Source organism: Mus caroli, chromosome 4 (genome assembly GCF_900094665.2).
Source record: "Mus caroli chromosome 4, CAROLI_EIJ_v1.1, whole genome shotgun sequence".
Taxonomy (NCBI): Eukaryota; Metazoa; Chordata; class Mammalia; order Rodentia; family Muridae; genus Mus; species Mus caroli.
In genome coordinates, this window is record NC_034573.1 from 43,252,725 (window position 1) to 43,266,887 (window position 14,163).

At 41.2% G+C, this 14,163-nt stretch overlaps 1 protein-coding gene across 1 annotated transcript in view; it reads left to right on the forward strand.

Annotated features, from left to right (window-relative positions):
- The window catches only part of Plppr1 (phospholipid phosphatase related 1), a 259,977-nt gene that overhangs the window by 200,390 nt on the left and 45,424 nt on the right, over window positions 1-14,163 (forward strand). The window contains exon 3 of the mRNA XM_021161276.2: window positions 7,398-7,586. Coding sequence (XP_021016935.1) covers window positions 7,398-7,586 — 189 coding nt within the window. The remainder of the gene's footprint in view (window positions 1-7,397; window positions 7,587-14,163) is intronic.

The following is a 14,163-nucleotide window of genomic DNA, read 5'->3' on the forward strand; positions in this document are numbered from 1 at the left end:
TCTGAGTGAATGTATGATCACATGTGTGTGCATGTGCCCTGACAAGCTAGAAAGGGCACCTGAGCCCTCAGAGTTCAAGCTACCAGTTACCATGTGTCACCTGAAGTGGATGCTGGGACTGACTTCAGGTCTTCCAGAAGAATGCCTTTAAACACTGAACTATCTCTCCAGTCCTGCACTTGTTATTTAAGTGGTGTCCATGTAGGAAAGGAAATGATCCTGAATTGAGAGATACAGTATGTATACCCCATGAAATGAGGGATGGCTCATCACCCTTGTTGGCAGAGACCATACTTGTGTTTTGGGGGGATTCTTACTCACCAAACCCATGTGAAGGGCAAAATCCAATGTGTTTGCTGCTGATAAAATTGCTTATTTTATCTAAATGGCCATGTATTATCTCAGATTGTACAACACATTACTTTATAAAAAGCAACAACTATCCTGAGTGAGGTAACCCAATCACAAAAGAATTCACATATAATCACTGATAAGTGGATATTAGCCTAGAAACTTAGAATACCCAAGATATAAGATACAATTTGCAAAACACATGAAACTCAAGCAGAACGAAGACCAAAGTGTGGACACTTTGCCCCTTCTTAGAATTGTGAACAAAACACCCATGGAAGGAGTTGCAGAGACAAAGTTTGGAGCTGAGACGAAAGGATGGACCATCTAGAGACTGCCATACCCGGGGATCCATCCCATAGTCAGCCTCCAAACGCTGACACCATTGCATACACTAGCAAGATTTTGCTGAAAGGACCCTGATATAGCTGTCTCTTGTGAGGCTATGCCAGGGCCTAGCAAACACAGAAGTGGATGCTCACAGTCAGCTATTGGATGGATCACAGGGCCCCCAATTGAGGAGCTAGAGAAAGTACCCAAGGAGCTAAAGGGATCTGCAACCCTATAGGTGGAACAACAATATGAACTAACCAGTACCCCCTGGAGCTCGTGTCTCTAGCTGCATATGTATCAGAAGATGGCCTAGTCGGCCATCATTGGGAAGAGAGGCCCATTGCTCTTGCAAACTTTATATGCCTCAGTACAGGGGAACTCGAGGGTCAAGAAGTGGGAGTGGGTGGGTAGGGGAGGGGGGAGGGTATGGGGGACTTTTGGGATAGCATTGGAAATGTAAATGAAGAAAATACCTAATAAAAAATATTAAAAGCAACAACTATTTCATCTAATTTTGAAGGCTGGAAAGTCTATTATCAAGTCCATTGTCTCATGGTGGTCTGTAAGCAGTCATGGCTTTTATGTTTACATGGGTGGTGGCGTCAGAGAGAGAATGACTCTGTATGTCTCTCTTTATAAATTTTCTGATTCACTGGAGCATTAGAATCTTCCCAGTGGCTGCATCCTCCAAAAAGAACTAGTTATCCTCTCCCAACGGCTACCAATTGCTACTAGCTCTTCATTGATGTCTTTCCTCCTTTGGCAGGGATAAAATTGCCCAATCAATTTGAGATTGATTTCTCTGTGTCCCAGGACCAATGTATGAGATATCTTCCACAATAGAGTCTTAACACATAGTTACACTGACTAACCAAGAGCAATGGCAATATACCATGTTGTTTGTAGATCTGTGGTGTCTCCTTGACCCTAACTCATAGAGAGATAGCCCATGTCTTGCACTTCAGGTTTCCTTTAATAACCAATGTCTTCAGGGAATGACATTGTCCACCCATTCAGGGTAATTATATGCAAATGTATTTATTAAGACAAGGCCTCCCTCTGTAGCCAAGCAATACCTCAAACTCACTGTAGGCCAAGCTGGTCTTGAACTCATGGTAAAATCCTTGTCTCCACCTCTCAGGGCTAGGCCTGATGATTAGGCAGAGTAGGATGTTAACTCTTTAACAGCAGAGTCAATGATGGAATAGAGGTCCTGAAATTCCAAAGATGAGCAGACAGAACAAATTTCAGTGATATAGATAAGATCACATGAGTCATGAATAAGGCAGCTCCCAGTGATGAAAGAAAATGGAATGAATACAAGTGGGCCTTGAAATCATAAGTGTTAGCTACTGGCTGGATAGGGCATGAATTGAAAGGAGGATCCAAAGATTCTACTGACATTCCTATAAGATTGAGACCGTGGTGTTGGACTGTAGAAAGAGAGCGAATACAAAAGGGAAGAAACATGCTGTTTCCAGCTTCAGCATTTGCACCATCTATGAAGACTATGCTGCTGAGAAGGCTAAAATAAGCAGGAAATAACAGCGACTGGAGGAATTTGGAGTTAGTGTGAAAATGGATGTGGCAGAAAGAAATGAACCTCTAAATGAGAAAGAAGGGGAAGATAATTAGGGGGTGTGAAGGACAGAGCTTTGGAGGGCACCATCATTTAGGAGTCAGGTTGAGGGAAAGGAAGAAAACAAAGCCATTGAAAGCAGTGCCAGGAGAGGGAATTCAGTATTTTAAAGGCTAAGAAAGGAGAATGGAATCAACCTTGACTCTCACACTGAAATTATGTGCAGAAAAAAAAAAAAGATACTTAAAAGCAAGAGAAGGAACTGAATTTTTACCAAGTCCAGGGCATTGTGCTAAGCATTTTCCACGTGTCATCTCCTTTTGCTAACTACAAGGGTTAAGTATAAAGCAGTAGTTAAAGAGCACTGGAGGGGCAGCTCCTGCAGGCTCTACCATTCACCACTTCTGAGAGCTGGGGAAAGTCCCTCCTTGTCTATGTGACGATAACTCCCAGTGTGGGTGTGTCATAAACATGGTGCATTTAAAGTTATGCCATCATGTTACCTGGTTGATGATTGCATATCATTGTCTTTGATTTGACTTACTTTTATAAGCTCTGTTATCTACAGAAAGCCACCACAGTCCATAGACCCAACCTGCTCTAACAGTTTTGTTAATACTTGAATATTCTCAATGTCTGCATGTGGTTGAAAGTTATTATTACTGGAATAGTAGCAGTTTTGTCCCATCGTGTTCTTACCTATAGATATCCCTTGGTAATTCTTAAAGAAAGGGTGGTGAATTCAAATATGCCAGATCAGGTTCCTCAGATATTACTACAGGATGTCTTTCTCAACTACAGCTCAATTCCCTGCTACTTCAAAAATGCAGACCTGCATTTAAAAAGCTATAGGGTTGCTTAGAGATGCCCTCCAGGCCTTGCTACCCAATGTTTCTGCAAAGCTAAACTGAGAGAAACTATAGTTATGGAGAAGCTCTGAAACACACGTATTCCACTCATGATTCAAGAAAGCAGTCTTTTCTCAGGACATTTTGCACACTCCTCATTTAATCCTCGTGATAACTTTAAGAAATGGGGACCACCATATTAGTAACTCATTTTATAAATTAAGAAACTAAGACATAAGAACTTATGTTCTAGTAACAGTAATGATTCCACACTCTTAACCTTTCTCAGCATCGTTGCTGTCAGAGTCAAACTGCACAGAACTGGAGTGCCCACCTTCTTCATTCTATTTCACACTCTCACTTTTGTTAATTTTACTTATATGCACTTTAACATATATTTTGTGCATGTGGTGCGCAGTGGCTTCAACTCTGAGTCTTCTGGATGCTTAACATTCTTTCTACTACTGAGCTATATGCTCAGTTCATATTAAGAATATAGTGATTTGATATTATGTCCCACTTAAAGAATAGTGTCAAATAGTTGTTATTTATTACATCAACCCTTTCATAGGAATCCAAAGGAAGAACTCCTGTCTGGATTTCTACTTGACAGTAGCAATTGCTTTGTTTTTTCATCTCATTTTATGTATCCAGAATTTTCTTATGAAAAGACTGTGTTAGACAGTCTGCATTCAGAGGTGTAATTCCTATCTCTATTTTACTATTACTGCAATAATTTTCTTTCTTCTTCTGTTCCAACTTCCTATACTTTATTTTATGAAAGTTAAGGCACTTCTTTTGTAAAACAAAACAGTGGTAGGTAAGCATGTCTAAAACTGAGCTCAGCGGCAGTTCCCTGTAAGAGCTGTCAGTTTGCTATCATTAGTAGTCCATTACCAAGTTAAAACCAAAAGCATCATTAGAAATTGAAATATGTATTTTCCCAAATAGGGTTGTGGTGGAATTCTGTGCCTCTGGATCCCCAGCTTCTCCCAAAACTTGGGAAGGTGGCTACAGCAGATGAAGGCTCCCTGATGTGCGCGGGCGTGAGCACACACACACACACACACACACACACACACACACACACACACACACACACTTCACTACTACCCGGAGCCCTGAGGCCCCAGCTTGTATCATATCAGAAGTCAATGTTCTACAATTACTCTAAATTTTATGTTTACTTGTTTGGCTTTGACTTCCTTGTTCCAATTTGTGTGACATTAACTTTAATCAGCAGAGATTTGGGGAGAAACACTACACTATCAACCACTGGAGTCTGGGTTTCTAGTTCTGCTGGCATCTGCCTCTCAAATCCTTGTGGTACTACTATCGTGCTATACACGTTCTCGTATTAGACTGTTGTTCTGATAGAAGAAGGCCTGGAAAAAGTCCCTGGCCTGTGCTCTCCCTACACTTTATTATCATCCCTCACCCATAATTGCCTCTGTCACAGTGACAGCTTCACCTCTTCCACCAGTGCTCAGTCTGGCTCAGTCACACCATCTGTTTGTGTGACAACAACATTATGGACTCCCTCCATGCATCCCTAAGTGGGCACGGGAAGGAATATAAGATGGCATGAGTGCCAGCTGGCTCTGGTTGCACAAACCTAGACAGTGATGAATCATGACCCAGGACAAGGAGGATGGCTGATGGCTAATTGTAGATCACCATCAGTGCAATGGGACTGGCCTCTCTGCTCATGGACACAGCTTATCCTGTGTTGTTTCTGTTCCTGTAACAACAGAAATGGTTTCTTTTTATTACGCTGTCACAAAAGAGGTTTCAGTGGGGAAGAATAGTACAACATGAGTTCTGAGTTGTTCTGCTTTTCCCTTCTCTAAAGAATAGTAGAGAACATTGTGAGGAATTCAAGAATTACTTGACAATGGCAGGAATGAACTTCTAGCTTTTTCAGTGGGAAAAGAGCTAAGGCAAGTTATAAGTGGGTCAGTATAAACTGCTGAAATTCCTGCTTACATCCACCCAGCAAGCCTTAACCATTCTCCATTCTTTGTGTCTTGTAATGTTCATTCATTCATTCATTCATTCATTTATTCATTTCTCTCTGAACACTACCTCTAGGATTACATCAAGCAAGTAACTGTTCAAGATTTAGCCTATGGATTTAAATTTAGGTACATGATGATGAAGTGTTTTCATGTTGCAGTTAGTTAATTTTGACATTAACTTTAAGACATTTCTATATTGTTTCTACTCTGTGCCTTTGTATTGATTCTGCTGTGGTGTGTGTGTGTGTGTGTGTGTGTGTGTGTGTGTGTGTGCGCGTGTGTGTTACTTCACTTTCAGTTTCCTCAAAAGGAATTGGGGGCACAAATACACCCACTAAAGCAAAATGTTCTTTCTCAGTAGAGAGATTTAGATGCCATTTTTTTCTTTTGACTCTGAAATGTCTCCCACAGATCTCATCTATTCACCAATTGGGAGTTGTCTAAGAGCTGATAAAGCTAAGGAATAGAGAAATGTGCTTCTAGCAATATGGAAGAAACATGCAAAGATAAGCCCAGTACATAGTTGAAACATACACTATCTGGCAGGGTCTGCTTTCAACGAATAGCAACTCTCTCTACCAGGGCTGACCTATTTTCTTTTCCTTGTTTTCTTATCCCTCTGTATAGGATGCAATTTTAATGCTGCCTTACAGAAAATTTTTGGCTTGAGAGGTTTTTGCTTATTTGGGGGGAGGGTTGTTTATTTGGGGTTTTGTCTGTTTATGGAAAGGGGTATTGCTATTATTTATCTGGAAAGGGAAATTCAAGGGTAGAGCATACAACTTTGTAGAATGCTTGTTTAGTAAGCACAAAGCCTTGGGTTCTTGGCTTCAATACTCAACACTGGATAAATGGATCATGGCAGCTTATGCCCATAACCCCAGAACTCAATAAACAGAAGCAGGAGGAATAGTAGTTCAAGATCATCCTTGGCTGCTTGATGAAATCAAGGCCAGCCTGCATGAGACTATGTCTCATCAAAAGCCCAGTGTTTCTAAACCCTTCAAACAGTATGGCTTTCCTTGCATTGCCTCACACGTGCTTATGAACAAAAGCAATTTTAAATTGAAGTTGTATAAAGACATCTGAATATATTGTTTTCCCATAATGCTTAGCATGGTACTTTAAACAAATAAACATTTAATAGCGTTTTTCTCACTTTAGTTTCCACATTTTGCCAGTGCACTGTCTGATCACATGATCAGTTACCATAGGTAATCCGGCCATAGTCAGGTCTGCTCTCTGGACCTCAGCTTTTACCTCTGAGAGAGAGCATGAGATCCAAAGGACTCTACCTTCTCGATTGGTCTTCAGCTTCCATAGTCTCATAACCAAAAATCCTTGTTTCCTACCCACCTTTTTCGTTGCTATCTTACCTTGACATTTTGATGTCTTCCGAATAAAATGTGAAAAATAATATTGAACTTCCATATCTCATCAATTACTCATACTTTTTACAACTACCTACACTAATAAGCATCTGGAAAATTCATGAGTCAAGAATGGGTCTCATTATGTCTAAATCTTTTGAAGGTAGTGTGTCTATAAGATAGGATCAACAGCAAAGTGCTTGCTTTTCTAGTAGGAAACATTTGGGGGGAAATTTAGAAAACACTCCAATAATATAGGGCATGGTTCTGCAAAAGCTCCCTAGCCCTGACAAGTTTATTTTGCTTTCCTTTTGTTTTCTTCCTTCCTTCCTTCCTTCCTTCCTTCCTTCCTTCCTTCTTTCTTTCTTTCTTTCCTTCTTTCTTTCTGCTCTCTCTCTCTCTCTCTCTCTCTCTCTCTCTCTCTCTCTCTCTCTCTCTCTCTCTCTCTCTTGCCTACTCAGTCATTTACTCCTGCCTAACATTTTATACGGGAAGTTTCTCTTTAATACTTTATAAAATTTCTCCTACCAACATCCTTCCAACTTTTAAGCCACTGCCCTTTGACCATTCATCTCTGATCTGAATGCACATTTCCATTTTGGTTCCCACAGATATTTGAGAGCTTGGCTGTAGAAGCTGAGTCTTTCTATAAGCCATGTTGGGCTCTGCCCTTTGGATGGGGTCTGCACATTTGCTGGAAGGTTTCTACAGCAGATGTTAGCAGGTAGACAAACTAGTTCACAATCCCAATGCCCAGAGCAGGCTGATCCAGGCACACTCACACTTGGCAATACCAAGCACAGAAGTGGTGCAGAATGACGGAGAGAGTGTGCTCTGAGGGGCAAGTGCTGCTCTGAAGCCCTGTTAATGTCTCTGTGTGGCCATGCTCTATTTTCAGCTTGTCATCATGGCTGGGACAGTGCTGCTTGCCTACTACTTCGAATGCACTGACACCTTTCAGGTGCATATCCAAGGATTCTTCTGTCAGGACGGAGACTTAATGAAGCCTTACCCGGGGACAGAGGAGGAAAGTTTCATCAGCCCTCTGGTGCTCTACTGCGTTCTGGCTGCCACTCCAACTGCTATTGTGAGTACAGAAGCAGTTCTTTGTTGTCAGACACCTGAAAGTATTTCCTGTCTGCCTTTTTTCCTCTTTCCTGTCCTCCTGGGCTCTCACCAGCAAATAGCCTTATCGACGGTTTTCTGTTTCAGCTGAGACAGACTGAGTGGAAGTCAGCAAAAGAAATAAATAATAAAATAAAATAGATCCTGCCTTTTATAGATAGATGGATACTTTTTGCTTTTTAGTATCTAGATTTTTGAAGCTTTTTTTTTTTAAAGCATGTGTGAATGTCAGAAATCAACAGTATGGTTAGCTTGGCATGTTAAGAATAGCTACCGTACTCTCATAAAAAAAAAATATGCTGTGAGTTGTGTGTATTCAGAAAGGAGGCCGACTGTTAGTGAGGGCACTGCCACAGACTCAGATCAGAGAGGAACAGAACCCTCCAGCTGGTACCTCCTGCTGCTACAGCTGAACTGCAAAGGCCAGAGATGAACAAAATTACTGGACCCAAAAATTTGATGTCCCTGCCCCTGTAGAAGTCACGTCACATTGAGCTAGCTCGGTTGCAACCTTACCTTCATTTGTTTCATTTTTCTCTCTACTGAGGTCAAAAATCAGACAGACAGCCCTGGAGGGAGACTGCTTCAAGGACATAAAGCTTGCATATCCAAGTGAGAGTGAGCCAGTCTAGTGATTTAACACTTAGACATTATCATTTTATGAGAGTGCTAAAGTAAACATTTCTGTGACTGAACACATTGCTGTTACCAGGACAGACTAATCCCGGTATTTTAGTCCCCATTCTGTCCTTTCCTTTTCAATAGTTGCTCTCCAACTCATCCACATCACCTCTGACATGCCTTCTGCTCTCCTTTATCCAAGGCCTAAATAAAAATACCAACTAGCGTCCTGAAGAGCAGAGCGATGGCTCAGACATTTAATTCAAATGCTGTCCTGAGTGGAAATGCTTCTCTTGCCTTATGATGAAAGAGTGATCATAATTTTGAGGATATAGCAGTAATGAGTTGTCATACTTTAAACTTATTAAAATCATCAACCCAGCCTCAGAGGAGCCCTTAACCACCGAGACTTCAGGAGAAGGGAGAGTAACATTGACGAGATGCAGCACAATATATCAGGGTGGCTGCAAACCTTAGGTCTAGAGAGCAGCACATCTGGCTCTCCTCACTGATCTCTTCTAGACAAGACAAGACAAGGTTGTCATTGGATTTAAAAATGACTTCCTAAAGTTCCTAGCATATCTTTAGTGCCAGGGAGTACAGAACCTGGTAGAAACTACCCTTCACCAACTTCGGCATCGCAGGACAAATGTCCTCATCTGAGAATTATGGCATTCCATTGAGAATCCCTGTACAAACTCTTCTAGAGGGAACCGGACACAACTTCTATATCTCCCTTCCTTGCTTCTCAGCCCCAGAAAGAGGAGAAAGCATAGACAGAAGGCATGTGCCTTAAAAGTCAGAAGACCTCAGATAAAACAAGGAAGAAGGAAAAACTCTGTCTAGAGTGGACTGGCTCTGGCATGAAGCAGGGGTTTAGTCTGGAACTGGGTTGTGCTCCCTCCTGTTTTCTATGTATATCATTTTCATATGTGTTCAGACATGAATTGCTGATTGACCCATTGAGTTACTAATGTATTTTCTTCTTTTCTTCCTAGTTTCAGGCAATATTATCATTCTCTATATCTTCCTATAAATGTATTGAGATTTTGCCCATTTTAGAAAAAAGATATCTTAAGGTCAATGAATCATTAATAAATGTGAGCAAAAATTAGCATCAGAAAACAATATAATTATTAAATATAATCAAAATTTCTTCAAAGTATTAAGTGCACATATAAGTGGAAAAGGAAAATATGGGAAACTATTTGGAGGGAGGACCGATTTGGGCCAGAGTAAGGAGAGCAAGGGTGGATCAATATGACCAAGGAATGATGACAAATGTATGAAAATTTCATAATGAAAAACATTGTTTTGTATACCTGAAATATTATTACAATTGATGTATACTCTGCAGGTGTTGTCTGCATGAGCCACATAGCAACCCAGTGAGCTGGAACAGGGCTACGCCAACGAGCACAGGAAACTGAGTTTACAGGTCCATTCACCTTTCAGTTGAGGACACTGAGGCACAGTTTGGCTAAACGATGTCCTCAAGGTTCCATTTTTCTATAAACAGATGGACAGCGATCTTCTCATTGGGTCCTGTTTTTGTTTTCCCTCTCAAGTTAGGGGCATTGCTGAGAACCAGGGCTGAGTGCAGCTGATGGGTTCATAGCAGAGAGCCGTCTAATCCTCAAAATGGCTAGTCATCAGTGATCTTCCCTCAGGATCTCAAAATTAGTGAGCAGCCGCAAGCCAGGGCTCCTCTGAGCCCGGGAAAGGAACTATGTTCACTTCTGGCATCAGTGAGACATGACTTGCTCAACAGCAGCCAGAATGGAGTGTCAGGACCTCCAAGTGCTGGAGTATCCTTCAGCACAGACTCAGAGCCCCCCAGCTTCACTGCCTTCAGTGAGCAGTCATCTCCCACAAACTGGGGGGGGGGGAACGGGAGGCAATAACTGATGTTTCTAGTTGCTTAGGTTCTTGCAGGTTCTCATCCCTACACTTTAATGGGGATCAGGTTCAGTGATTTCCAGGACCCCTCTAGTTCTCAGATGTCATGAGAACACAGAGAGGAAGATTTTGATGAGAGTCTCCACATTAGGTTCTCAGCAAGTCAGAGCTTCCTTTCTGGATCCACTTCTGTGTTTCTGGGCTTTGCATGTGTCACAGAATTAAAGCACTTACTTGTTTCTCTTTCAAAGACTTCTCTGTGCTCCCTGGAGTATAATGAGAGCAGGACCCTCTTTGAGTGGTCTGCATGGTAACTAGTAGTGATTTAAAAAAAAAAAATTACCTCTAGCTGGATTGTCCTTGGCTTTCTGTGCATCTGCAAATAACGACAGTGGCTGAACTGAACGTCACACTCCTGTGCCTCCACGTATGGTCATTAACAGCCCCACTCACAGCTGCATATACTCAGGGGAGGGATGAGGGTAAAGACTGTACCATTTGACCTGTCAGCTTCCTGTTTTCCCTTTTAGGCTTTCCTGTCAAAACATATCAACCTCATATTGAGGCAAGGCCACTTGGGATCGAGTGCACGGGGCCAGTGCCACCGTTGTATCAGGTCTTTAGGAAATGTTAAAGCTTAGAGAATTTATTGTGTCCAGAACTGTTTATCCCACAGTGGTAACCCATACTTCAAAGAAACCTGCAGGGTGTGCTCTGACTTCCTGGACAGCTTGGGTAAATAAGTACTGCCTTGGGCCTTCTGAATAAACTCAGACTCTCAGGCAAAGGAAGGGAGCCAGAGAGCCTACTTGAATAAGAGGATTTACTGGGCAGAGCATCTGATTTACCCTTATTTTATCTCAGTCCCAGTGGCACAAGGCGTGAGAAGATAGCTATTAAACCTTTCTCTTGGCCTTACAATGAAGTGACTGGGGAGTATTTAGCATTGAAGAAGCAGAACATTTGACTCTCTGCCCAAGAGAATTGAAATCGCTCACAGCTTACACTAGAGTGCTTACACACACACACACACACACACACACACACACACACAGAGAGAGAGAGAGAGAGAGAGAGAGAGAGAGAGAGAGAGAGAGAGGCTACTCAGCAACAATTGCAATTTCCTCAGGAAGGAAAAGCTAAACACAATTTGATACAAAGCCACAGTTTAGCTGAACTTGCAAATCTTCGTGTTTACATTTGTGCAAGCTCTTTGCATCAAATGTAAGACTAGCTGCAGATCAGAGTAGACGGTCACTGCCGGACCATTGGCTGGCTGACGAAGGCCACAGCTGCTGAAGTAAAGGAGACATTGTTACATTGTTGGCCGTGTACTCCTTCAGAATTTGCCCCTTCCGGGCTGGCTCTGAACAGTCTCCTGTGTTGAGATTCTTTGACATTTTTAAGTCACATCCATTTCCACTGTACTGCACGTGACTTCTTAAATAAAAAAAATTCTCTTACCACAGTTGCTACTATACTAGGTCTTTACAATTTACACTCTCTTCTGGAGCAGACATACAGACAACCCAATTAAGTTTTTTTGAATTGAAAAAAAAAACTTTAAAAAAATTCCACATTTTCTGTCCGTATTAACGGTTAGTGATCCTGATTTCCTTTAGTGGTATTTGTTCTTTAGTTTGGTTATTTGTTCATTTGCTTGTTCATTGCATGATTTTGAGCTACTCCTAGCGTAAAGGTATGCCATCCAATGACTGCTGACTGGTGACATGTTAAGAAGATTGACCATTTTATTGTTTTAGAATTTTTTTGGTTTTTTTTTGTTTCTGTCTTGTTTTTGTCACAAATGTTTGCCTAAAAATTTGGACTCGTTAAATTACCTGGACATTACAGTGAGCTTTACTTTTTTTTATTGACAACAGGATTTTAGTGAAATTATTTCAAGTTTCCATTTTTCTTGTCCAACAAAACAAATGGTGTCAGTGAACTTCGTGGTTTTTTGGAATATATGGTTTTGCTTTTCTACAACACCATGCAGAGTCTAAACAGCTCTCTGAGCAGGTAGACGTGGCTCTTGGACCAGGTCAGAAGTCAATTGCTAGTATTTTATCAGAGGCACTGGATAGTTTTTAAAGCACTATCATACGAACAGCATTGCCTACTTGAGCTGTTAAAAGGCATGGGAAGTGTCTAGTGATAGTGCCTTTTTTTTTGTTTCTATCTATGTATGATAAAGCAAAAGTCAGTAATTCTTGAGCTAATCAAAGTTTTGGAAGTAAAGGAAGCAGAGCCTCCCTGCAGATCTAGAGGACATGGCACTCATCATGAAAGCTGAAAGTCCAGAATAAAGGGTACTCTCACAATGCTGGCAACTTCTCTATATTGTTTTCCTCATTTCCTAGGTCACTTTTAAAATCTACAAAAATTTGAATGCCCATGACTATGGAATTCTCCCAGGCAGAATATTGAGTATTAGCTCTCACAGTAGCTGAAGGTGCTATGTAAGCTCCCAAGGGAGAAGTTTATAATTATACCCAGCTGTAATACCCATGGACCACAACAATAGCCCATGTGGAATGATGTGCTCACAAGGGTAAAATAGTGGCACTTATGTCTTGGAGATACCCAAAAGCCATCTAATTGGACTTAAGGCTTGGTCCATGGGGAAACCATGCCTAGTATGTAAACAGCCAACTTACCTTAGCTGGAAAGTCCATGCAGCCCACAGGAGAATCTGTTACTGCCACTCTGCTAAACTAGGATGATCTCTAATTGCATTCTAAATAATTATCCTTACACCCACAGAGAAGTGTAATTCTCACCCCTCATCAAAAGAGGTTTTTTTTGGTGGCAGACAGAAATCATATCAAATATCCACAAGTGGTCAAATGCAGAGAATCGTTAACTGTGGGGTGCCTGGTCCTGTGTATTACATTTACAACTCTGAGAATATTATGGTAGAGGAGGCAGAAAGATTGTAAAAGCCAGAGCACTAGGATGCCTGCTACATGATAGTATCTTCCATATATGACAAGGAAACTGCATCCATGAAATTCCAACAATATGTCTGTCTAAACAAGACCTGGGTAATGACATTACAGCTGACATGCCAGTGTGAGTGGGGGAAATCTCACAAGGCCTCATCCTTAGATGAAGGGCCTCAAACAATTTGATGATGGATAAGAGGAGCAGAACCATTCTACCCCAGAGGAGCTCCTTAATCAATTATCTAATACGAAATGGTCAGCCCTACATGTTTATACATATCAGCCAAACTAAAAGGACTCAGGGGTCCAAATTCACAGGAAGTACAATGTAGTGGAAAGTAAAAAGATGAAAGAATAATATATGCAAATAAAATTCAAAATGGAAAGGGTGCACAGGGTAAACATCATATCCAAAACTGAGGACTTGGGAATATTTTCATACACTTTCCAATTGTCATCTGAAAAGTGTGAAATCCTTCCAAATCTCTTGAGAACCAATGCTTTTAAAAGCTTCAACTTTTGTAGCATTTCAGATTTTGAATTTTGGATGCTCAGGCATTTATAGCCATACTTGAACAAAATGCTCTTTAAACTACAATATGGAAAATGATACAAAGCAGATCATTATACTATAGCAAAAGGGCTCATTCAGCAAGAGGATACAACATTTGCAAACACTGAACACAGGAGCACCTAAATACATGAAGCAAATATTAAAAGATCTGAAGAGAGAGATTTCAGTGGCATAGATAGCAGGCTATCTTAGCACCCCACTTCTTGCTATGGACAGATCCTGTAGAAATAAGACCAATAAGGAAACATCTGACTTTAATCTAAACTAGATAGACCTAACAGGCACATATAAGAGATTCTGTTTTACAGCAGTGGAATACACATTCAATAACATGCACAGAACATTGTCTAGGATAGATCCTACTAGGCCACAAAATGATTCTTAGCATTTAAGATTCAAATCATAGCCGGGCATGGTGGCACACGCCTTTAATCCCAGCACTCAGGAGGCAGAGGCAGGGGGATTTCTGAGTTCGAGGCCAGCCTGGTCTACAAAGT